The sequence below is a fragment of the Lacerta agilis genome, chromosome 17 (assembly GCF_009819535.1).
Source record: "Lacerta agilis isolate rLacAgi1 chromosome 17, rLacAgi1.pri, whole genome shotgun sequence".
Taxonomy (NCBI): Eukaryota; Metazoa; Chordata; class Lepidosauria; order Squamata; family Lacertidae; genus Lacerta; species Lacerta agilis.
In genome coordinates, this window is record NC_046328.1 from 11,930,757 (window position 1) to 11,953,652 (window position 22,896).

General features: G+C 41.2%; 1 protein-coding gene across 1 annotated transcript; it reads right to left on the reverse strand.

Moving 5' to 3' along the window:
* Positions 1 to 1,845: 1,845 nt before the first annotated feature.
* CDC45 (cell division cycle 45) lies at positions 1,846 to 21,502 on the reverse strand. Its single transcript, XM_033174953.1, has 18 exons — positions 21,389 to 21,502; positions 18,691 to 18,750; positions 17,786 to 17,878; positions 17,022 to 17,159; positions 16,521 to 16,661; positions 16,135 to 16,190; positions 14,363 to 14,411; positions 12,593 to 12,654; positions 11,238 to 11,288; positions 10,447 to 10,566; positions 9,890 to 10,021; positions 8,795 to 8,893; positions 7,567 to 7,728; positions 7,193 to 7,331; positions 6,395 to 6,478; positions 4,821 to 4,939; positions 3,823 to 3,899; positions 1,846 to 2,222 (listed from the first exon to the last, which is right to left on the reverse strand). The coding sequence occupies exons 1-18, from the start codon at positions 21,437 to 21,439 to the stop codon at positions 2,158 to 2,160; spliced, it is 1,698 nt and encodes a 565-aa protein (XP_033030844.1). The 5' UTR covers positions 21,440 to 21,502; the 3' UTR covers positions 1,846 to 2,157.
* Positions 21,503 to 22,896: the final 1,394 nt, after the last annotated feature.

The window sequence follows — 22,896 nt, forward strand, 5'->3', positions numbered from 1 at the left end:
CCTTTAAGTGCATCAGGATTCTTACGATTGATTTCTACTGTTTTTATGTTGTTTCCTTTGCTTTTAATATTGCTGGTTTGTGTTTATTTGAAATCTTGTGTGTGTGTGTGTGTGTGTGTGTTTTTTACTTTGTAAACATCTTGGGGGGGGGGGCGAAACTATTTCTAAAAGTGGAATATGAATATATTTTCAGGTGCAAAATGCGGTGTTAAGACATGGCATATATACAATAATGGTAAAATAAGCCATGGATAACTGGAAGATTAATAGAGTAATAAAACTGTAGAGCTGGAAAAGACCCTGAGGGTCATCTAGCCAACATCTAGCAATGCAGGAATCTCAGCTAAAGCATTAATGAATTTTTAAAAAATGGAAGGAAGAGAACCGATCAACTGCTTTAAAAAAATTGTCATGAACTCTACCAGCAGCAGCAGCCCAAGCACAGAGGGTGTGGTGCCAATAGTGTTGACTGAGAACACTGACCCTAACAACCAGAACCCCCCCCCCCCGAGACCAAGCCCCTTTCCATAGAGGGGCTTGCATCCTCCAAGGGACTCACATTCCACCAAGCTGGCTTGCTAACATACATACAGTGCTCTCAGTATGAGAACCTGGCAGGGGTGTTGCATCCCATTTCGCCAGTTGAGGAGAAACAGGAAGTGCCGCCCAGCTCCGCCTCTAATCTTCAGCAAGTTCGCATGAGATCTCGCAGAAATCCCGCGGTATCATCTTGCACCCTGCGAGATCTCTCGAGATTTTGGTGAGTTGCTGCCGGAAAGCAGTGCCAATGGTGCTGCTGCTGCTTCTCTGCCAGGGCAGGAACCTGCGGGAATGCTGCCTTGGGTGCTTTGGCCGCCTGAGGCAGCTGCTTCACCCTGTTTCATGGGTAGGCTGGCCTTGGATCCTGGAGAGGCACTGGAGTGCCAGGCTCTAAGCCAGGGGATGTGCACAAATCAGCAAGGGGGTGGAGCCTTGAGAGGAACAGTCAGGGGCTCAGCTGAGATGGTTCTTTTCAGAATAAGCTGTCTGCTCCCTGGGCTCTGTCCGGGGTCCTGAAAAATTTGCCTTCAGCTGTCATCATGGTTCAGATTTATGATCCTTACTGAACCCTACCTGTATGTTTTCCGCATCTGCACCCTCTAGAGTCTAGACCATGGGTAGGCAAATTAAGGCCCGGGGGCTGGATCCGGCCCAATCGCCTTCTAAATCCGGCCCGCCGACAGTCCAGGAATCAGAGTGTTTTTACATGAGTAGTAGAATGCGTGCTTTTATTTAAAATGCATCTGTGGGTTATTTGTGGGGCATAGGAATTTGTTCATTTCTCCCCCTCCAAAATATAGTCTGGCCCCTCACAAGGTCTGAAGGACAGTGGACCAGCCCTCTGCTGAAAAAGTTTGCTGACCCCATGCCCTAGACAAACCCATGGGCTTCATCATAGAGGGGGACGGAGATGGGGAAAGAAACTGAAGACTGGATGGAAAAAAACAAACAAACCGAAGCACACAATGTTACTGTCATAGACGCAGCCAATATCCACAACTTGGAAAGTAGCAATAAATCATGTGGCCAACCAAGTACAATGGAGTAGAGATATTTTGTTGATTAAGTGGTATAAAAACATTGCAAAATAAAAATAAATAGAAGCAAAAACATACCAAAGCATTCAAAAGCACATTACAAATTCTGAATACTGGTGGACCAGTTCATGCTAAGTGAAACGCATGGCACACCCTAAGTATAAAATGAAATGGTCTGTATTCCCATTTTTTGTAATATGTAGATTAGCAAAATATTGATGTTCACAGCATCATCAGATAGCACAGAGATTTTACACCAACCAAGAAATAAAATGAAAAATTTATTTGATTAAATTTTTCAAGAACAAACCAGCATTGGCTACATCTAAACACCCAATGCTTTAAAATAGGTTTACATCAAAGCTATACAAACCAAACAGGGTAGAGATAAGATAAGTGCTATTTACAAATTCCATATACATAAGGTAAAACTCACAGATAAAACGGTATCAAGACCTTACAAAAGGAGAAAGACAAAGCTTTTAAAAATAGAACACAATCAGATGCATTTTAATGAGTTCTAAAATTGTTCAAGATTCAATGGTTTAAAAAGAAATTCTCCTTCAGCACCATCTTACCACTAGGACAAAAGAGAAATAAGTGCATCCAGAAATTTGCTCCGATCTTCCATTTTCAATTCAATAACTAAAACAATAAAAGAAATGTCTGTAACGGCACAAATACTGGAGAGATAACATATCACAGCATGAGGGACCTGTTCTATATTACAGTGACAACTTGATTTAAACATTTTCTGGCAGTAATAATAATTTGTTACTTATACCCTGCCCATCTGGCTGGGTTTCCCCAGTCACTCTACATTGCTAAAGGTCCATTTAGAAGCCACCGCTGCCAGTATTAACTGGTAACCGTTGCACATGCAGAGTTCATTTTGGGACTAGTTAACCTAAGAAAAGCCACTTTTTCCACAGTGGTCAGCCATGTCTGCAGGAAGGCCACAAGTTGGACAGCAATTCTCTCTTAACGGTTGTTCTCCAGCAACTGTTTCTCAGAGGCATGCTACCCTGACCCTGATGCTACTTAACAGTCATCATGATTAGTAGCTACTGAGAGCATTAGGTAAAGGTAAAGGGACCCCTGACCATTAGGTCCAGTCGTGTCCGACACTGAGGTTGTGGCGCTCATCTCACGTTACTGGCCGAGGGAGCTGGCGTTCAGCTTCCGGGTCATGTGGCCAGCATGACTAAGCCGCTTCTGGTGAACCAGAGCAGCGCACGGAAACGCCGTTCACCTTCCCGCTGGAGCGGTACCTATTTATTTACTTGTACTTTGACGTGCTTTTGAACTGCTAGGTGGGCAGGAGCTGGGGCCGAGCAACAGGAGCTCACCCCGTGGTGGGGATTTGAACCACTGACCTTCTGATCAGCAAGCCCTAGGTTCTGTGGTTTAACCCACAGCGTCACCCGCGTCCCTTACTGAGAGCGTTATCCTCCCTTAATTTGCCTGATCCCATTTTAAATATGTCCAAGTTAGTGGCCATCACCACTTCTTGTGGTAGAGAATTTCAGTTTAACTATGCCCTGTGTGACATTCTTCCTCTTCCTCAATGTCCCACTCTTCCACTTAATTGGATGACTCTAAAACTATGAGGGAGAAAAGGCTTTTCTATCCACTTTATCTACATCATACATAATTTGATGTGCCTCTGTTACTTCCCACTCTTACTATTTTCCCTAGAGCAAAAAGCTCCCAACTTTGTAATATTTCCTCATAGTGCATGCATACATACATACATACATGATCATCAATCAAATCACCCAATGACTCACACTCAAAGATAAATGTATCAAGTGTTCCCACCAAAAAGCACTTTAGTTGAACGAATGTCAGGTCATTAGTCTGTGATGTATGATGTGGGGTTACTTTTTCCATGCATGCCAGTCATCAGTTGGTCTTGTGCTCATCAACTGATGAGTGTGCATGCTTGAAACTTTAAAACTAGAAGCTGCACTACTTCACTGCCAATTAATACTTGGAGCTGATGTTTTAGGGCACATCAGTAGGTGAAGGAAATTGTTGGCTCCTGGTGCACATTCCAAGTCTCAGTGATGTTTGACTGCCACAGCTCTTTTACAAGCTTACAAATACTTAGTAAAGTACTCAGACTTGAGCAATTTTCTCTGAAATGTGCCTCATTAAAAAAACAAGTAAACAAAGGCATGCATGGAAAAGCCTAAAAGTTGCTGATGCACTAGCTTATATAAGATATGCAGCATTTACTTACTAGACATGTCAAAATGGTTGTGTAAAGTCCGAGAACTGGTGTTCTCTGCAGCTTTTTCAAATGCTCTTCCGAAAAAGCTAGAGAGGGAGAGAAAAACAAGCATTTTGCATTTCCCCGGAAAGGAAAAGTCAACAAGCATTTAGCCTTTCTCTAAAAAGTACCCCAAGCATCTATTAAATAAGCACACGCACCTCAAATGCAACCGTCTAAGGCAGGCATAGGCAAACTCCGGCCCTCTAGATGTTTGGGACTACAATTCCCATCATCCCTGACCACTGGTCCTGTTAGCTAGGAATGATGGGAGTTGTAGTCCCAAAACATCTGGAGGGCTGGAGTTTGCCTATGCCTGGTCTAAGGGCTATAGCCCTTAGACGGTTGTATTTGGTTCTAGAGTGAAGCGCTGATCTTCCCCCTTGTTACAGCCCCCCCATACTGCTCCAGAAAGTCCTCCAACCCCCAGGAGCAGTTTTTCGGGGAATGTGGGAGGCTGTAGGGGATTGCCAAAATCCAGGTGCCCCATGTTGCACACAAGTGCAAAATCATTTGATACAACAGCTTAAATTTAACAAGCTGCAAAAATGGCAACTGTGCAAATTGAGCAAAGCACTGCCACGCTTCCTTTCCTCCAAAGAGTTCAGGTAATACCTCATTTCATCTTTGCCAATACCTCATTTCATCTTTGCAATAACAATACGAGGTAAGTTAGACTGAAAGAGTGAATGGCTCAAGATTACCCAGTGGATGTCGTGGCTTAAGCAAGGTTTTGAACTTGAGTCTCCTTGGTTCAAGTGCAAAATGCAAGCCAGTACACCAGGCTAGTTCTCAGCATGCAGCCAAACAACCATACAGAGCTGGCCTATTTCACTGCAAATGCATATTTGTGGTTTCTCCCTCCCCCGCCCCCCTCTCACACACTCCAGAACAACGATCAGACTTGGAACAGCCAGCTCAGTTTATGGAGTATCTTATCAAAAGGGGCCAGCAAATAAAACTCGTACTTCTTTTTGTCTGAGCTTTCCAGATGAGGCGGAATCCCCACCATGATCACTGTGCCTTGCTCAATGTCCATTGGTGCGGCCATAACCATCGGCAGCAGCTTACAGCGCTTGTTTTTTGTCTGGAAACCAGAAAGCACATTGATTACATAAACTTCAAAGACAGAATCATAAAACTTCAGCTCTGCTTTTTAAAGCACTGATGAGGAGTTAATTTGGGGGTTAAAGTTATCTAAAAAGGATTATAGATCAAACGTTCGCTAGACGTTTTGAGGTTCCTTAGGCAGCAGTAACCAGACAGACGTCGTTTCCAGTAATCACGCACACAGATATTTATTTATACTTACTGCTCTGCTAGGTTTATCAGATTTTATCTTACCCGTATTTAAAAGGAACTCACACGTGCCTTGCAATAAAAATAGTTTAAATGCTATGCTAAATTGCTTAAAATGCAATTTAATAAAATTTAAAAACAGAAATTGTTATAGCACTATGGTGGATGAAATGGATAATACTTTTTTGAATGTGCTTTTCTTTGGAAAGGTCGAAAACCTGCTCCTTTTGTAGATTTGCAATGTTTTGCCTTACCAAATGAATAAAAAGACATCAACCAACACATTATGCTCAGAAATAAAACTGTCCTGTAGTATTACTCTTCCAATACAATGCCTTGTTTAAGTCAGTTCTTGAATTAATTTAGGGTACACATGAGAAAGCCTGGAGAAAAACAGAAAAATTGTGTGGGGGGGTGCGGGCTCTCCCTGCATTGTTCCTTTTCCCCACCCGGGCCTTCACATCTAACTCTAGAGCGAAAGTAAGAAGTTATATTAAATTGCAGCAAATGAGGAGGGAAGAATTTAACCCTTTCGCCCCTTGCCCCTAACCTAAGATAAATCGCTCGCCTGAAAGTGCCATTTGTATTGTGAGTAAATTTCACAGTAGCATCACTGGCGCTATTTGCTTTTTTAAAATCTGCACATTAAATTCAACTACAGTAAACCCACAACATACACACATTTAACTTGTGTGCATTCAGCTTTATGCACTTGGAAAAACAAAAATTAAAAAAAGAAAAAGGGGACAGACCCCCAGGAAAAATGACTTTGCCAATCCCACCCACCATTGCACCCAATGTTTTTTGACTATACACGGTTTTGGCTTTAGGTGTGATCCCCGAAATATAACCACTGAGTAAGTTGCAGGCTTACTGTATGCATTTCAAGTCATGTGCTTTGTAATTTGGTCGTTATGAGTACAATTATATATCACTTCAGCCCGCTTCTCTTTAGGAGTGCATATTAAAAGAAAATTGTGCTGCTCAACATCATGGAGATGATGAGTTGTATCCAGCAGGGCCACTCAACATCCCCCTCCTTTAAATGTGTTCAAGAGGTGTAAAGGAGCTCTTGGAGCAGATCATGTGGGTGTGGCGACTGCAGGACAGAGAGCAGATCTCTGAAAATTGCTCCACCGCCCTATTGTGCTGTGGGAAGAGGTCTTGTCTGAGCAACACTGCTAGACACAGAACACCAGCGTTACTTAAGCAAACCCAGAAGGGGGAACAGAAAATTACTTACAGAACAAACAAATGACTTGAGTAAGTATTTACTAAGCAGGCATAACGATACTGGTCTGGAGAACAATTTCACATCTGGTGTGCCCTGGGAAGGAAAAAAAAGAGATATAATTACTAAACCTGCCCCCAAAAGGCAGTAATTTCCATAGACAGGCTATAGGCAGGTGGTCCTTTTAGATGTGTGCCAGAGCTTCTACATGTATACCAGGCCACTGGGTCTTTTTTCTCCCCAACAGATTCTCTTGCTGAGATTCAAAAGGTTCTTGTCAAGCAGCATGCAGGGCTATTATTATGATAAATAAAAGTTGAATTGTGCAGCTGCTTTCCTGAAGGTGATTACTTGAACCTCCTGGATCACAAATCTACCACCATCTACGTATAGTATTTCTTACCTGCCCTTCACCACAAACTCCCTGGGGCAGGTTGCAACAATTTAAAAAATACAATACTAAAGACAGTTAAAATGAAGTGTACAGTGACCAGCATCCTTGCAAGTTTCACTCTAAGCCCCGTTTTCAAATCTTAAGATGTTAAAGGACAAAACACTGCACTCTCCTGGGCTCCATAATGCAGGGCCAAACATTGCGGATTTGCAATCAGATCTCTCATCTCTTTTACATTTCTTTTAAAAGCACTTTCACCATTTAATCTAAGTTTGGCCCTGAAAAGCTGTAGATACAGCATGTGTTAAGTGTGTGAAGCTAAAACCACTTGGTTTTGAACTTCAAGCTTGTTAACGTAAATGAAGTGTTTTAAAAGTACGGCACAGAACTGAGAAACAAGTCCAGGCAAATTTTACCTCCATGAGATAACAGTAAAGGAACGGTCCCTGATTGATTACAAGATTGGTGCATATACAGCTGGCTATGGTCTGCTGAATTGCACGAAGTTGCTTTTTGGCTAGTTCCAGCCCTTGGCGCAACTTGTCCAGGTTACTCCTGAAAAAAAGGAAAACAGAAAGAAGCTTACTTTACCAGAGAAGAGAAAAACTTGTACTGAAGACTTCTTAATTTATTATCAGTAACCACTTGCTTGGAACATTCTTACAGGATATTGACCTTGAATCTTTGATGTAACAGTTTACAGTGCCTTACTGCCAATCAGTTGTGGGTAAAAAAACTTTTTTTAAAAATAAAGCAGATTTGGATGAGCTTGAAAAACTATGTGTGTTACCTGGAAAGACTATCCAAAGCTTTGATGAAATTGTCAGTTCCACTTTCGTCTTTCTCCATGTTCTCCATTAAAGAAGCAGCTGCATAAACTACATCACTTGCTAAAAATTTATTTTTAAAACCAAACTGGATGCTGAAGGTTTGTACTCTTAGATTCTTCATTCTGCAAAACCAAATTAAGCCAACGGAGAGATGTTAAAAGCGTTTTTTTAAATTCCTACTGCTGTCTTAGCACTAAACATACTATATATACACACCATGAAAATAGTTAAAGCAATCATGAATTTAATGTTCTAAAGGCCATTTCTGGAAGACTACCTAATAACAAAACTCTGTCCACCTGAATCCCTTCCCTATGTAGCTCATGGCAATATGTAGGAGCTTGTCTTTCTCTCAGTTTTCCTTATTCTTTTCCTCTTCCTCTCATTTTTCTAGGCATTTCCCTGCTCCAATCCTCATTTCCTTGGCTTAACACTTTCTGCTTGCCTTGACCCTCTCTAGGATTAGATTAGATCAGCTCAGTTCAGCTGGTGGCAGCTGAAGAACTCTGCCTGCCCTGCCATCTCTGTGATATCAGGGCAGCTAGTCCAATCAACAGCCAAATAGTTCCTTTTAGAGCACTACTTTCTAAATAGTATTTTTCCCCCCTAGGCACACACACAAAAAAATCATACGCATTTAAAAAATCATGTTACTTTGGAAATCACTAAAACAACCCTGCAAATTAGGTTTGCATTATTATCTCCATGCTAAATATACTACCCTAAGACCCTTTGAAGGTGGGATATAAATGTAATAAATAAAAACATTTGAGAAATAGTAAACAGCACCTAGCAATTCGAAAGCACGTCAAAGTGCAAGTAGAAAGATAGGTACTGCTCTAGTCATGCTGGCCACATGACCCGGAAGCTGTATGCCGGCTCCCTCGGCCAGTAAAGCGAGATGAGCGCCACAACCCCAGAGTCGTCCACGACTGGACCTAATGGTCAGGGGACCCTTTACCTTTAAACAGCAAGGGGACATGGTATAGCATGCCTGCTAGAAGTGCTTTAGCCTTTTAAAAAATTGATGAACTGTTCAACGGTTGGTTGAAAGTTTATGAGAAATTTATGGGTGAGGGTGGGTTTCTGCTTCCCCTCAGTCCAGGCAGGCTACAACACACATTTAGGTCATCATACAGAGATGAAAAGGTTTACTAAGAATTCCAAATACGTAAAAAAGTGTTTTACCCAAACTTATTTGCAGATTCTTCAATCATCTCCCGTAGATTCTCTTTCAAGGAAATGTCCATAGAGTGGAATTTCTGTTTTACTTGCTTCAAAGGTAAGCTGAGGGAGAGGAGTGGGGACAGGGAAGTGATCACATTTTCAGTGATGAAGCAAGTCTGCCAAGTCACAATCTCTTTGTGTTCATTACTCAAAAACTATTGCTGGTTAGTTAATGGCTGTATTCTAACTGAATATAGAAGACTGCCTTAAACTGAATCAAGCCATAAGGCCATATAGCTTGGTAATGTCTACAATGAACAGCATGATTTCAGACCAGTTGTACCTGGAGATGCTAGAGTTTAAACATGGGAATTTTTGGAGAGGTTCCCAATAGTCTAGGTGAAAGAACGTCAAACTTCACCTGGCTTGGCAGCCTTGCTCATGACCTTTACTGAAGCTCCACTACCTTCAGCCATCCAAATGACTCTCCCAATTCTCCTTTTGCCCCTTATGCAAAAGCCTACATGCAACATTATCCATGCAATGCTTCCTCTTGCTTCCTTCAAAATCCACCTTCAAAACCATTCCTGCAAATCCTTTGTCTCAATCCCCTAGTCCAGGGCCAGTGAACTGGATCCAGCTAGTGCTCCAGATCCTGACCTCTCCCAAGATCTGCAGGGCACTCCTGTCAATCACCTAACATCACCATGACAGCAGATGAAGTATTTCATTCCCTGCACAATTGGAAATCAATCTGCAAGGGCAAGCGCAAAGGCAGAGGGCTTTGCAGACACTGCCAATCAGCAGATTGGGAATGCCTACAAACCCTGCTGTGGGCAGGGAATCAGTCGGGCATAGGGGTTCCCCATCACTGCCCTAGTCCCCATGCCCTACTGTGAATAAGCCTGTTAACTGAAATAAATGCAAATCCCCCATTATCCTTTTCTCCATTTTGCTCCCCTTTCTATGTTGTATCCCCTATGATGTGCTTTCTCTTGTAAACAATTCAGAACAAGGACCCGTTCTCCTGAACTTTGTAAAAGTGCCACACACACTGATGCTGCTATATATTATATATAAACTACTTATTTATTTAAAATCTCCTTATTAACTCACCCCATATCAGCAAGGAATTCCTGCAGTCTCTTCTGACCTTGCACAGACCAAAGCTTGAAGCTGGCAGAAGTGTAGCAGGTATTACAGAGGCTTTCATACAGAGACCAATGTTGATAGAGCGCAAGGCACAAGCTAAGACCATCAATAAGAATTAGGAAAAATAATGACAGCAGGTTGGATTAAAAAAAAAAAAAACACCTATTACATTCTAGTTCAAAATGACTTGTCTGGATCACAATGACCTGCTTCAGATATGACAGGGCTGCTTCAATAAACCATAGTTTGTTGGAACATGAACAAATGGCAACCCCAAGTCCTCCCTCTCCTACGTCTGGCTGTTGAGGGACTTTCCTGGTTTTGGAGACCAGTTTCCAGAGGGGAAAGGGAAGGCAAGAGTGCTTGAGTTCAACATTTGCTTGTGCTCCAATAAACGGGTTGCTTTGAAATAGTGCCATTATGAAATAGAACCATTCACATACCAAAGGCAAGGCAACAACGGGTACTACAAACCACTTAATCCAAGTCTTAGAAATATTTCCCCATATTTAGAAGGATACTCATATTCGAATGCTATTCTCATGCAGTCAATAGAAAGAGAATTTTCTTCATCCCCGTTGCGATGGTTATGCCGAGATACATGCCGCTGTAGAGATCCAATGTCTGTTACGTATTTCATTCTTTTTATAAAGAAAACAGATACAAAATAGTTACTTCAGTCTCTTTTCCCCACAGCTCTATTATCTGCCTTTTAAATATTAAATATCTTCTGGAGAAAGAATGAGCAAAAAAATATACTGATATCTACCAGTAGATCTCTAGGAGATGAGCAGATTTGCAAGGGTTTATGTTTGACAACAGTAAATACATTTTCTAAGTTAATGCTAAGGTAATATATGTCGGCCACCCTCACCCACTGTTTTGCAACTAGCTCTGATTGGTGGAGTGCAGGGTTCTATAGTAAAGGCAATAAAGTTTGACCATTCCTGCTTTTGGGATATTCAATGTGGAAAGAAGTCAATTCATTAGAAACAGCTTGCCAGTAAAATGCATGCTGTAAAATTCCTTTGACGTTATAAAGGAATGAAGTCTATTGTCTCTCAAATACAATGCAGTCTTAGCAAAAGCTATAAATACTGTGCTTCTCAGTGAAAACAAGTTTCCCAGTTCATTGCAGAATAGGGAATAGCTCATAACACATGAAACGGGCATGCCGCTTTAAAAAATAATTTCTGTCCTCACCATAATTGAATAAATTAAAGGATTCAATTTTTTTAAAATAAAATTAGTTACTTCTTTAAATCCCTCTTTCTGTCCAATCACAAGGACGCCCAAAGCAGCTAACACTTACTGAGTGATTTTGTCTTGAATCCACTGGTCCGTTAGTCCAACAATAGCCCACCTAAAAAGCAAATCAAATCAATTTAATCAAGAATTTATAGATATTCTATCTGTCCCTGCTGAGACTGAATAGTGAACAAATATTTAAAAGGTTCCCCGAAGACTTTAAGGTGCAATTCTATACCTTAGCCTACCTCCATCATACAACTCCCATCAGTCCAGTAAGCATGGCCAATAATCAGGGATGCGATTTATATTTCAAAACATCTGGAGGGCACCAGGATAGAAAGCTGCTATACATACTTACCGGGGAGTAAGTACCATTGAACTCAATGGGACTTATTTCCAAGTAGACATGTCTAGGACTTCACTTTAAATATTTCAGATAAGCTTTCAGGTACGCACAGGTATGCCTAACTAGCAAGTAGAAAGTATTTCCCCACACTTTCCAATGGAACATTTGAAGCTGCTTCATACCAACTCAGACTACTGGTAGAACTACCCAGATCTGCCTATTTCAATTGGCAGAAGCCTTTTCCAATTCTGGTCTCTGGGTTCCTTTTAACTGGAAATATCAGGATTCTGGATGTATCTCTACTGGATTTGAAATTGTTTTGATGTATGAGATGTTTTTATTGCTAAATCATCTTGTTTTAAAGGAAGCAATTATTAAATGGACAGAAATGTATGAAAATACATATAGCTATGAATGACATTTAGTGCCTGTGCCTCAAGGACATTTCCTTTTATATCTGCCTTATTAATAGCATACAACCAGTGTTAGAAACTCATATATAAGCTAGGCGCCAAATGGCTCCTTAAACCAGGGTTAGTCGCCAAAACAGAATGCCTAGTTGCCATTTGGGGGCCAGACGGCTCAAAAGTTGTATTTTCCAATATGTCTTTCTGGTTCCTGAAATTCAATCTGATAGTGCAGATAAAATATCAGACAGAATTCTACAGGATGTGTTGCTAGGGTGTGAAAACAGTCAAGATGCCAGGACAGCCCAGAGACAACAGGTGCCCTCCTGGCGCCCGGGCATCTTCACTTGGTCGCAAGTGGCCGATAGTCAGGTGCAAAATGTGCCTGGCAAATTTCGAACGCTGTATCAAATGGAGGGTCTCATTTGTAGAATTCCACCATTAAACAAAACATGTTTAGTAAAACATCAGGGATTATGATCCCACCCTAAAAAACTTGAAATACCCTGTAGTAGTTCATATGACATCCGTAAGAGCACAATCAGAAATGCTTTCAATGGATTTTCCTCTTCGGTAAAGCAATTGGCAGGGGCATTTCTATACAGGTTGGAACACATCTGGAAGCAAGTCAGCAATACTACTATCACAAACTAAATTACGTACCACAACATATCATTTAAGTCTTTAGACATTATCCATGCCAAATCAAACATCATCATGGCAGACTACAAGAGGAAAAAAAAAAACAATTAATAGCTGAGTATGATTGGGGAAGGACAGGTTTTTCCACACAAGCAAATGTTTTCAGCATCTAGCAGGGCCAGTGTTACTACTCTTATCAAAAGCAAGGGGCAGCCATGGCTTGTTAAGACTCTCCAGAAACTAAACTACTAATTACAACATCTGTTATTAACTGTTGTTGCTCATTTCTGAAAGCAGCAGCAGACAAGAGCTCAGCCTCAAACTGTACAGGAGTGACCTGAGCTTTCGGCTCCCTCCCCTCACCTGCACGTTCAGAATACAGCACCACCACTCAGAAGTCTGTCGGGGCAGCTGAATATGTAGCTCATATCATCACCAAAGTTTGGGACATAACAAGCCTCACATAACCAACATGCTTATGTGTAATTAACACATGAAGGGGTTAATACCATACAGTAAGCTATCCTGCTACTTTAGCTTCTTCTCACCTTGGGAGGAACTAGGTAATCATGCCTCTCTTTACCCCCTGTCTGCCTATGAAGCCCAGCATGTGAGGAGGTCTGAGCTGGTTGCTCCAACTCAGACTGCATGCCTCTCACAAGCCAATCTTGAGTTCCTATACCAATATTTAGGAACTTTCACCACTTTGTAACTAACCCACGTTTTACCACCTGTGCAATTTTATGAAGTACAGTAATCAGGCCTTTGAAAAGTTTGTAAGTAAACCAATTTTTAACCTATCAAATGTGTGGTTTTTTCCTATAATGGGGGAAGAGGGAAGTTTTGGAATTCACAAGGGCATGTTTTAAAGATCTAGCAGCCTGTATTTCCACGCTAATGTGTGAGTTCGTGTTAGAAAAGTACCAAGTGGTTCTATGTTTTTCAAATGTAGTGTCTACGTATGAAGCGATCAACGTGTCTCTGAAAACGTGGAAAACTGAAAACGCATGGTACTTTACTAACACGAACTCACACATTAGCTGACGAAGGAATTCATACCGAAACAGGGCTCTGTGCTGGGTTCTTTCTTTGAATCGACTCTCGACTCCGGCTCCACATACAAAACGACTTTTTGAATACTTTTGGACTTATACATCATTTGTTGTTGAGTCAAACCTCTTATGTTCTACATTGTAACGAATTATACGTATGTGGCTTTAAAGCTGTTTTTCTGTTAGAATTTACAAGCCTGTAACTCTTACCAGAATATATACCTTTATTTGACTGCAACTCATGAGTAGGATTCTAGTATTGAAATTTCTGGCCAGAGTTCTTGGTGTGTGTGTCTTTTGCCAAACTTTATCTTGGCATTCAGGAATTTGTGTGTGTGTGTTCCCAATATAGTATTTCCCTGAAGTGAAGATGCACTCCCATTAGAAATCATTCTCTTATTGTTTGTGCATAAGTAACACTAATTGCTAAACTTATTTATCCCTGAAAAGCAACATGGTTCAAATGTTTCCCCATTCTCACAAAAATGGTAAGCTACTGCAAAAATGTATACCCAAGAAGAGGGTCAGGGACCTTTCTAAAGATGTGGCATGACAAGAAAACCAGACATACTGTAATTTGTTTATAAAGAATATACTATGGTGCTACTAGCTAAGCTTGCTTTCCACAAAGTAAGGCTTCCTGAACTAACTGTTATTAATTTTGCAAAGTAATAAAATCTTCACTTGAAAAAAAAAGGTTCTCCTTCATGGTCTGCTGACACTGATATTTGATACTTACCGAAGTCCCATGATATTCATACTGCTCATAGTCAAACAGAATTTCTTGCCTGAAGAACAGAAAGAAGTCCAATGTAGCAGTAAGTTAAAGGCACTTAGCTATATAGTTATGCTGAAGGACTGTCGTTGTGCAAGGGAAAACACAAGTACATAACTGAATATTTATTTATTTATTTCATAAAATTTATACGGCACATGGCTGTAGAAAAAACTTCAGAGCAGTTTACAAATCAGTTTGCACAACAAGAACCATCTGTTGAAAAACAAGCTTCTGCTAGTGTAATTGTTGCTTTGGGTTCTTTTGCTCCGCAGCTTTTAAACGCTGCCCTCCACTAGCGCAAAGGCTCTTCCACTAGTGGACAAAGAACACTGTACTCCAACAATTGTTATGTACAAAAGGTTAAACTTGTAAAAAAAATATTTCCACTATGTAATGTGGAAAAAGAGAGCCAACCCAATCAAAAGCGCTCCACTGTGTACGCAGAGCTCTTACATGCAAAGGTTGCCCTGTTTATTTTCATGCAAGGAAACACTAGATCCAGCTATATTGTAAGGGGGCTGCCCTCGCCTCAAGGCAAGGAGTTGCCAGGGCTTTATCGGTATCGCGAGCCCCCGCCCCAACTGCTGAGCAATTCATCTTCCTCCAGTGAGGAAGGCAGTGATCCCTCTAGTGGGGAGGGAGAGATGGGACTGGGAAGTAGGAGTCGGGGCTCTGACAGGGAAGGAGAGCCCGCGCACCAAGCAGAGGCTGGAGGGGAGGCACCTCTTCCGTCTCCCCACTTGCGCAGGGGGGAAAGACGCAGAGGGGGTAGGCGGGGGTTCCACATCCTGCGGCTTTTATGCTGGGCAAAGAACCGGAAGGGGTCATTCCCGGACTCTGCCGAAGGATGAGCTGGACGTCTTTTTTATAGCTGCACAATAAAGAAACCTAGTTTCAGAAACCTCGGCATCAGGCTGGTTACTTATGAGCAGCCACTGAAAACCTTACATATATATATTATAACTGCTGCCTCCACTGAAGCAACTGGGGAGTCTATACAGGCCAAAAAAAATTGTGCGCAGGAGATCGTGTACCCATAAGAAATACAGTGGAACCTCAATTTTCGAGGTTCTCAGAGGTTGAATGTTTCGGCTTTCAAATGCTGAAAACCCGGAAGTAACTGCTTTGGTTTTTGAACCATTTTCAGAAGCCAAACATGCCACGTGGCTTCCGTTTTGAGTTTCCCTATTGTACTGAGGCTTCCGCTTTCAGTTTCCGAACATTTCAGAAGTTGAAGGGTCTTCTGGAACGGATTACGTTCAAAAACCGAGGTTCCACTGTATTTGGATTTGGGGAGGAAACACAATCAAAGAGGTAATCAACAAAGCCTTTCCTACTGAAGGTGACCAATTTCTATCCTTGGTAATATCCTTTCATCCAATTAATGCCACATCATAGAATCATAGGGTTGGAAGGAACCCCAAAGGGTCATATAGTCCAACCCCCTTCAATGCAGGAAACTCAACTAAAGCACCCATGGCTGATGGCCGGCCAACCTCTGCTCAAAATGTAATTGCCCGAGGGCTATATTTGAACCTATAACATATTTTAAAACACAATTGCTGAGCATAGATCTTTTTCTTCAAGATATATAAGCTAAGCAATTTTTAAAAAAGGAATATAGACTCACTTTCTATGATGCACTAACCACGTCAATATTTCAGAGCTTGCAATCTCAATTTTACCATTAGACAGAGCAACAGAGGTATAATGTGTATAATCTGAAGACATACCTGCGTGCTTCCCACTCTCTTCTTTGCCGTCTTTTCATTGTTCTTTCCACTATTTCCTATAGATTAGAACAGCAAATTACAATTCCCTTCTCTGTCCTTGTCACAACGGATTATAGAGTAGTCCTGCAAGTAGTGCATGAAAGAACAGTCGCCTACTGAATTCTAACTCCCTGAACTTGTAGTTTTTATGTTTATATAGAATGAGGTTCTAAGAAAAACCAATAACCCATTTGCTTGCTTAGTGCATCTTCCTTCACTTCCTCATAGCAAAGCAGCTAGTAAATTATGAACGCCTATTTATAAACTCTGCCCTGTGACAGAAACAATTATTTCCCTTTAATACATGAGTATATTTTATTTAAGCTTTGATGATTTAAGGAACTAACCTCTTCAAATCGCCTCCGCTTTCCTGAAGGCTCTGATCCATCACTTTCATTACCAGAATCACCCTCCTCCTCATCATCCCTAAAGATGTCATCATAGGCAGGAATTTCAAGGTCATCATCTTGCTTTACCAATAGTTTGATCTAGTAAAAGAAAATGCTTAATTAAATAAAACATTTTAATGAAATAACGATTCAAGTGAAAGATAATTAACAAAAAATTAACAAATCAATAAAACAATTACAATTTATAAAACACTATTAGCTAAACAGCAACCAAAAAATTAACTAAACTAAGCATCACTACAGCAAAAGTCATATAATATGATTAACAAATTAATACGGAATTTATAATCTATAAAACAAGACAAGCTAATGGAATTTCACCCATGCCAGTTTAAGGAGCCAGAGTATGTCTAGAACTAAAGGACCCACCTATAAACTCCTATCTTTCACAATATTAATGGATTCCGATCAACTATTTTCTCAAGAAGCAGAATTTACCTGTGGCTCGTTGTAAACATTCACTATATTGATAGGCCTGTGTGTGTCACAGACAAAGAAAACACTGTCTTCTTCAGGTTGAAGGACATCAAGTAGATCAACATTGGCACCACAATTTATGAGAACAAAATACTGGAACTGTAAATAAGGAAGTCATATTAATATGCAAGCAAGACTGTTGTTGTTTATGAAATGCTGGCCCATATCCAAAAGATTAATGCTTCCTTTGGTCTCATATCCTCAGGGCTATTATGAAATATTAGCTCTTTACGTTTCCTGAGAGAAAATATAGCTAATTCCCTGGGACGACAGAATGTAATTAGAGTCTTCCTCTAAGTTGTCCACAACAGAATCTAACATGACAATGTTTAATCTGATAACTCAGGCCACCCACAGCAATAAAAAGTAATTAACTCTCTTGCAGAATCAGTCGCATGTGGAGAAGGTATATAACTCAGTGATACTGCATCTATGTTGCATACAAAAGCCCTCAGGTTTGTTATTTAGCATCTCCAAGTAGGGCTAGCAAATGAAATTCTGGAGAGCCACTGAATATTACATTATGTGGATCAATGATCTGGTTTAGCTTCATATGCTAACTCTTCATAGGAATGGGCTGGACTACTGTAATCACATGTAGAATTATTTGGGAGGAAGCACCAATGGAATTAATAGGATTTCCTTCTTATCAAATACACATAGCGCTATAACATGAGATACTAGAAAGGAAATGGCTTTTTAAAAAATCCTAATTATGTTCTTACCTGATCTTTATGTTCAAGAAATGCAGTTTCAAGTTCTTGCCATCCAGATACTGGGACTAAAGTATACTGCACATGATCACACTGAAATAAAGCCTCAAAAGAAATGAAAGTGACATTTTAGAGGAAGAGGTAGGCAAGCCATCACCATTTGTATAGTATTGCAGTTTATGGCTTTTGCTCAACAGCAGTTTGAACAAGGCCAAACATTTATCACACTGTCATATAAAAATAAATAAGATTTACTTGAAGACCAGCACAAGAATCCAAGCAATCAAAAATTCACAGAGTTCTGTAAATAAAACATTGTTTAATAATCTATTTCTTAGTGCATGTTTTGCACTCTAAATATGGTAATGTGTCCCAAATAATATAAGTGTGAAAAGGATTCCTCTGCTTATTAGCCTTTGGCTAATTAAACAATCTATGGCCTTTTAAACTGGTGTGTGATTGTTTTTGTTTGTTACTTTGGCCTGTATTTTTGTGTTTTTATATTGTGAAGCCTGTGATTCGCAGAGGAAAGGCAGTATAGAAATTTAATAGTAATAATAATATACTTCTATATACTCCATCTTTTTCCTTGAAAGGAACTCAAGGCAGTTTAAAGATAAAACACTGCTTAATTTAGATATAGTTTTGCTTATCAGGTGACAGTATTTTAACTGGCCAAAAAAAGGCCGCAGATTCCCATCTCTCCCATCAAGCAACAAAAACTTTCATGCTGGGTTACATACAATGGAGTAGATCCATTGAAATAAATGGAAACGACAAAGTTGTACCCATTAATTTCATTGTGTCTACTCTCAGTAGAGCTTAGCTGGATACAATCTTAGAAAACTAGACTCTCATCTTTGCACACAGGTCAGTTTACACCCATTTTGCCTTTTGCACATAAAAAGGAGACTTACTTGGAGTATTTTACAAGCACATAACGCATCTACATCTGAAGCAACAAGAAGTAGCACCCGCTACCAAAAAAGAAAAGAGAGAACATTTTAATTAGTGTCTATGACAACAGCACACTATGGAATAACAATCTGTAACCACTTCATTCATCACAATTCTGGATACAGAAAGAACTTGAAAGAAACTTCACTTGAAGGTGTATAAAAAGTATCCTACAAGGACACAGTCTAGCCTTCTCTCCAGCATGCTACATTGCTTGGTAGATGTTGCTTTTCCACACTGCAGTACTGAAATGCAAACGCCAACCTGGAGCATGAATTGGGCTTTCCTTTTGGGAGTGCGGTTGCTTGTCCTTTTATTTTACTGTGTCGTGTTTTCATTCATGTTTGGTAACAACAGAGGAGCAGCTGTCTTAGCCTGCTGTAGCAGAAACAAGGAGGAGACTTTGGGCATCTAAAGGCCAAGCAGATTTAGAAGGCCATCCCATTTGAACAGCTACTGAGGATGGGCTAAGCCCAGTTGAGCTCAGTGAACCTCTGAAGTAGTAGTAGACAATGTGCAGGTTAGTACGGTTAGCATACATGCTTAACTGGAGAAAAGCCCCACTGAACCTACTGGCAGGGCTGGTACAAGACCTTTTGGCACGAGGGAAGATGCACCACTGATGCTTCCCACCCCAAGATCCAAGCCGATGCCCTGGTGGGGTGTAAAGAGCATGCCGCCCGAGGTGGGTAGCCTTACTGGTCTGCCAGCCAGTGTTCGAAAATAGCCATGTGCATTTGGTGACTAGCATGGATCCAGTTGCAACCATGTGGAGATCTCTGGATGCCAAGCTGGCAACTAGGGTAACTAAAATGTTACTTACAGAAAGATCTGAAATAGTTTCCTTGAAGCTTAAATTTGTTTTATTCTGGATCATTTTATTTAATGTTTTAATGTGTTGTAAATGGCTTTCAGATATGTTCTTTAACATATAACTGTTTTAGAAATGGAATTAATAATAAGTTCTATTGCAAAAAAGCAAAACAAGAACAAAAAACCCGGCACCATTGTGGCAACCATGACCTAACTTTAAAGTGCCATTTGATGATTAGATTATATAACTGATTTCTAACACTGCTGGCCATGATAGGGCAGCAAGTTAGCTCAGGGACTGCAAGGCAGACCACATAGCACACCTTTCTAGCCACTTTAAACCCCTCAGAATTCACTGCCTGAGGCAGGAGCCTCACTCTGCCTCATGGCAGGGCCGGTTTACTGAGGGATTAGCTCTGAACAAATAAATAACCTCTACCTGGTCAGCCAGCCCGAAAAACAAGCACCACCTCAGCGCAGTGCTAGGCCAGGACCTGGGAGAGGCCAGGGTTCAAACCCCCAGCTTAGCCACAAAGCTCACTGGGCCTAACCCACCTCACAGGGTTGTTGTCAGGGTGAAATGGAAAGTGGGGCAGGAACCACGTGGGCCACCTTGAGCTCCCTGGGCGGAAAAGTGGCCTAAATATGCAATTAGTAATACAGGCCGCCCCAGTTTCTGATCTGACCCTGGAATATCCTGTTGTTCCTTAGGACGTCCCTATTTTCAGTGGAGAAATGTTGGAGGGTATGCAGTTATGCGACCCCCGAGCCAAGGAGATAAGTAACTATACAACCTTTAGAAAACATCTGAAGGGAAGGTTTTTTTTTAAAAAAAATATGTTTGATGGTTTTATTCTGTTTTTATATATGTTGGAAGCTGCCCAGAGTGGCTGAGGCAACCTAGTAAGATGTGTGGGGTGATAATAATAACAATAACAAAATGTTATAATTATATTCAATTAGATGATGATGATAAAAATGGGATGCCCCTAATTTCAATGGAGAAATGTTGGAGGGTATGGTAATAAGCAGGGGGGATAAAAATCAATGGGTTTTTTTTAAAAAACAACAACAGATTTTTTTAAAATTTAAATTGGATTTTTTAAAATTTAAATTGGATTTTTAAAATAAAATGCTTTTGGAGGAAAAATATTTCTAAAGATAGTTTTCTACAGGTATTTGAGTATTTAAGTTATAGTCCAAATGCTACTCATCAGGAAATAAGGATTTGTTTTAAGTTTTTCATGTGTGCTAAAACTCAGTCTAAGTTTTTTTTTAAATCGTTTAACTACATCATTTAACAAACATGGATACATATGTTATTGTTTTAGTTAAATAAATTGTTTAAATTGTTTTTAAGGAAATTATTTTTCTCCTTCCAATAAAGAACAGCAGAAAAGTTGTCCAAATATAAAGAGTTAACTTATTAAACCTCACAATAATTTCATAATTACCTGTCAATGCATTTCTAATTATAACCAAATCAGTGTTTTTTTTTATATAACTGTAAAAACTACTCTGAAAATCTATTATTCCATAAATGAAACCTTCATTTGGTTGTAAATATTAAGATTATACCAGCAAGAATGAAGTCTTCCTGTTAAAAAAAATAATAATTAAATCAAGCCTTACTGACTAGTGATTTAAATCCACCCTGGTCATAAGAACAAGAAGGTGCTCGCTTCGACAGCAAAGATACTAAATACTGTAATAACAACAACATCGACAGAGGGGACCGAGGCCACCCAACGGGCTTCAGGGCTGAGCAAGGCCTTCTCCGGCGGGGATCTCGCAGGGCCGGCCGGGACCTTCTAACACACACAGCCGGGGAGGAGCCCCGCTCACCTGGTTCACGACCACCTCATAGAAATCTCTGCGAAAGTCCGTCAGGAACATGACCGAGAAGGCCGGGTTTTTAATCCCCTGAGAGGATCCCGGCGGCGGTGGCGGCGTCGAAGGCGAACTGAAGCGGCGATTTGGGCTCCGCTCAAAGGAAGGCGCCAAATCCCTTTGGCTTCGCCCATTGGTCGCCGCGCTCCGAATCTCGCCCAATAGGCTCCCCGACCCGCCCACCGTGCGGCCTCTCCGGCGTCTTGATTGGACGTGTGCTCCGCCCTTCTCCGCCCGTCGCCCAAACAGGCAGTTCTGAGGAGGACCGGCAGGAGCATTTTTCGCACAGTAAGAAGGGAAATTGAGCGGCAAGGGCAGAGGAGGTGCAGTCTTGCTCAGTAGGACGCGACGTCCGGTTCCCGGTTGCATGTTGGTAGTGGCAGCTTCCATTTGCGAGATATGAGTGGCGGAAACATGCAAGGGAATGGATGTAAAATTGCCTCGGCGTGGTTTAGAGGCTCCCTTTCCTACCAGGGCTTGAACTAATCATTCCTGTACTTGAAAAAAAGTTCGGATCAAGGTTATCATTATTCTCTGAGGTTGCGCTTGCGGGGTGAATAGCTAACCCTGCTAATCTTATTTACATGTTTACGTTGATTGCTGTGTATAAAATCCTATAAAATATAGGATGATACCGACAACAATGCTTTCCCCAAAGCTCAAAAAGGGAGGCATAGCCGCTTTCTGCCAACCTTGCCCCGCAAGAAGTCTCATCAAAACCGGAAGAGAGGATTGTGGAGAACACTTCCGTGTCGCACCTAACAACTCTTTGGTCACAGGAGAGGGCGTGCCCATCCACCATTTTGTTCGTTTTAGAAGTGGGCAAAAAACCCAACAACCCCGAAGTCGGAGTTTTCCATTGTAGGGGCAAGCAACGCCGTGGTCGCCATGTTTGGTTCGGGCACTGCCTTTCTTTTTAATCGAAAATTCTTTCTAGTAGCACCTTAGAGACCAACTGAGTTTGTTCCTGGTATGAGCTTTCGTGTGCATGCACACTTCTTCAGTTTTTGTTTTGACTATGGCAGACCAACACGGCTACCCACCTGTTTCTTTTTAATGTCCTCCTACTCTCTGGGCTGGTAAATACACCAAAAAGCGCCTCCAGAACCCCAAACCGATGCACAACATTGTGATAAAAAGAGGTGAAATTTAAAACGAGACGTTAAAAAGACGGAAAAACACAAGTGCCTTCCCCGCTCCCCCTTCATTTGAACTTCACACGGAACAAAACCTTGGGCGGACCGAGCGTTCGAATGGCATTCTGGGAAATGTGGTTTTTGTTGCGGTTGTTGTTAAAGCCCGAACGAACGTGAGAGGCGCGATCCCTTGAGGTTTTCAACACACGGAAATGCCGGCTTATCGGGTGTCGAATGCAAAGGCGGCTTTCGAGTAAAGGTCGCTGGTTTCCTCCCCCTGGGAAAGAAGTCCCCATCCGCTTCCCCCTTAGCCAAGGGATACCCCCC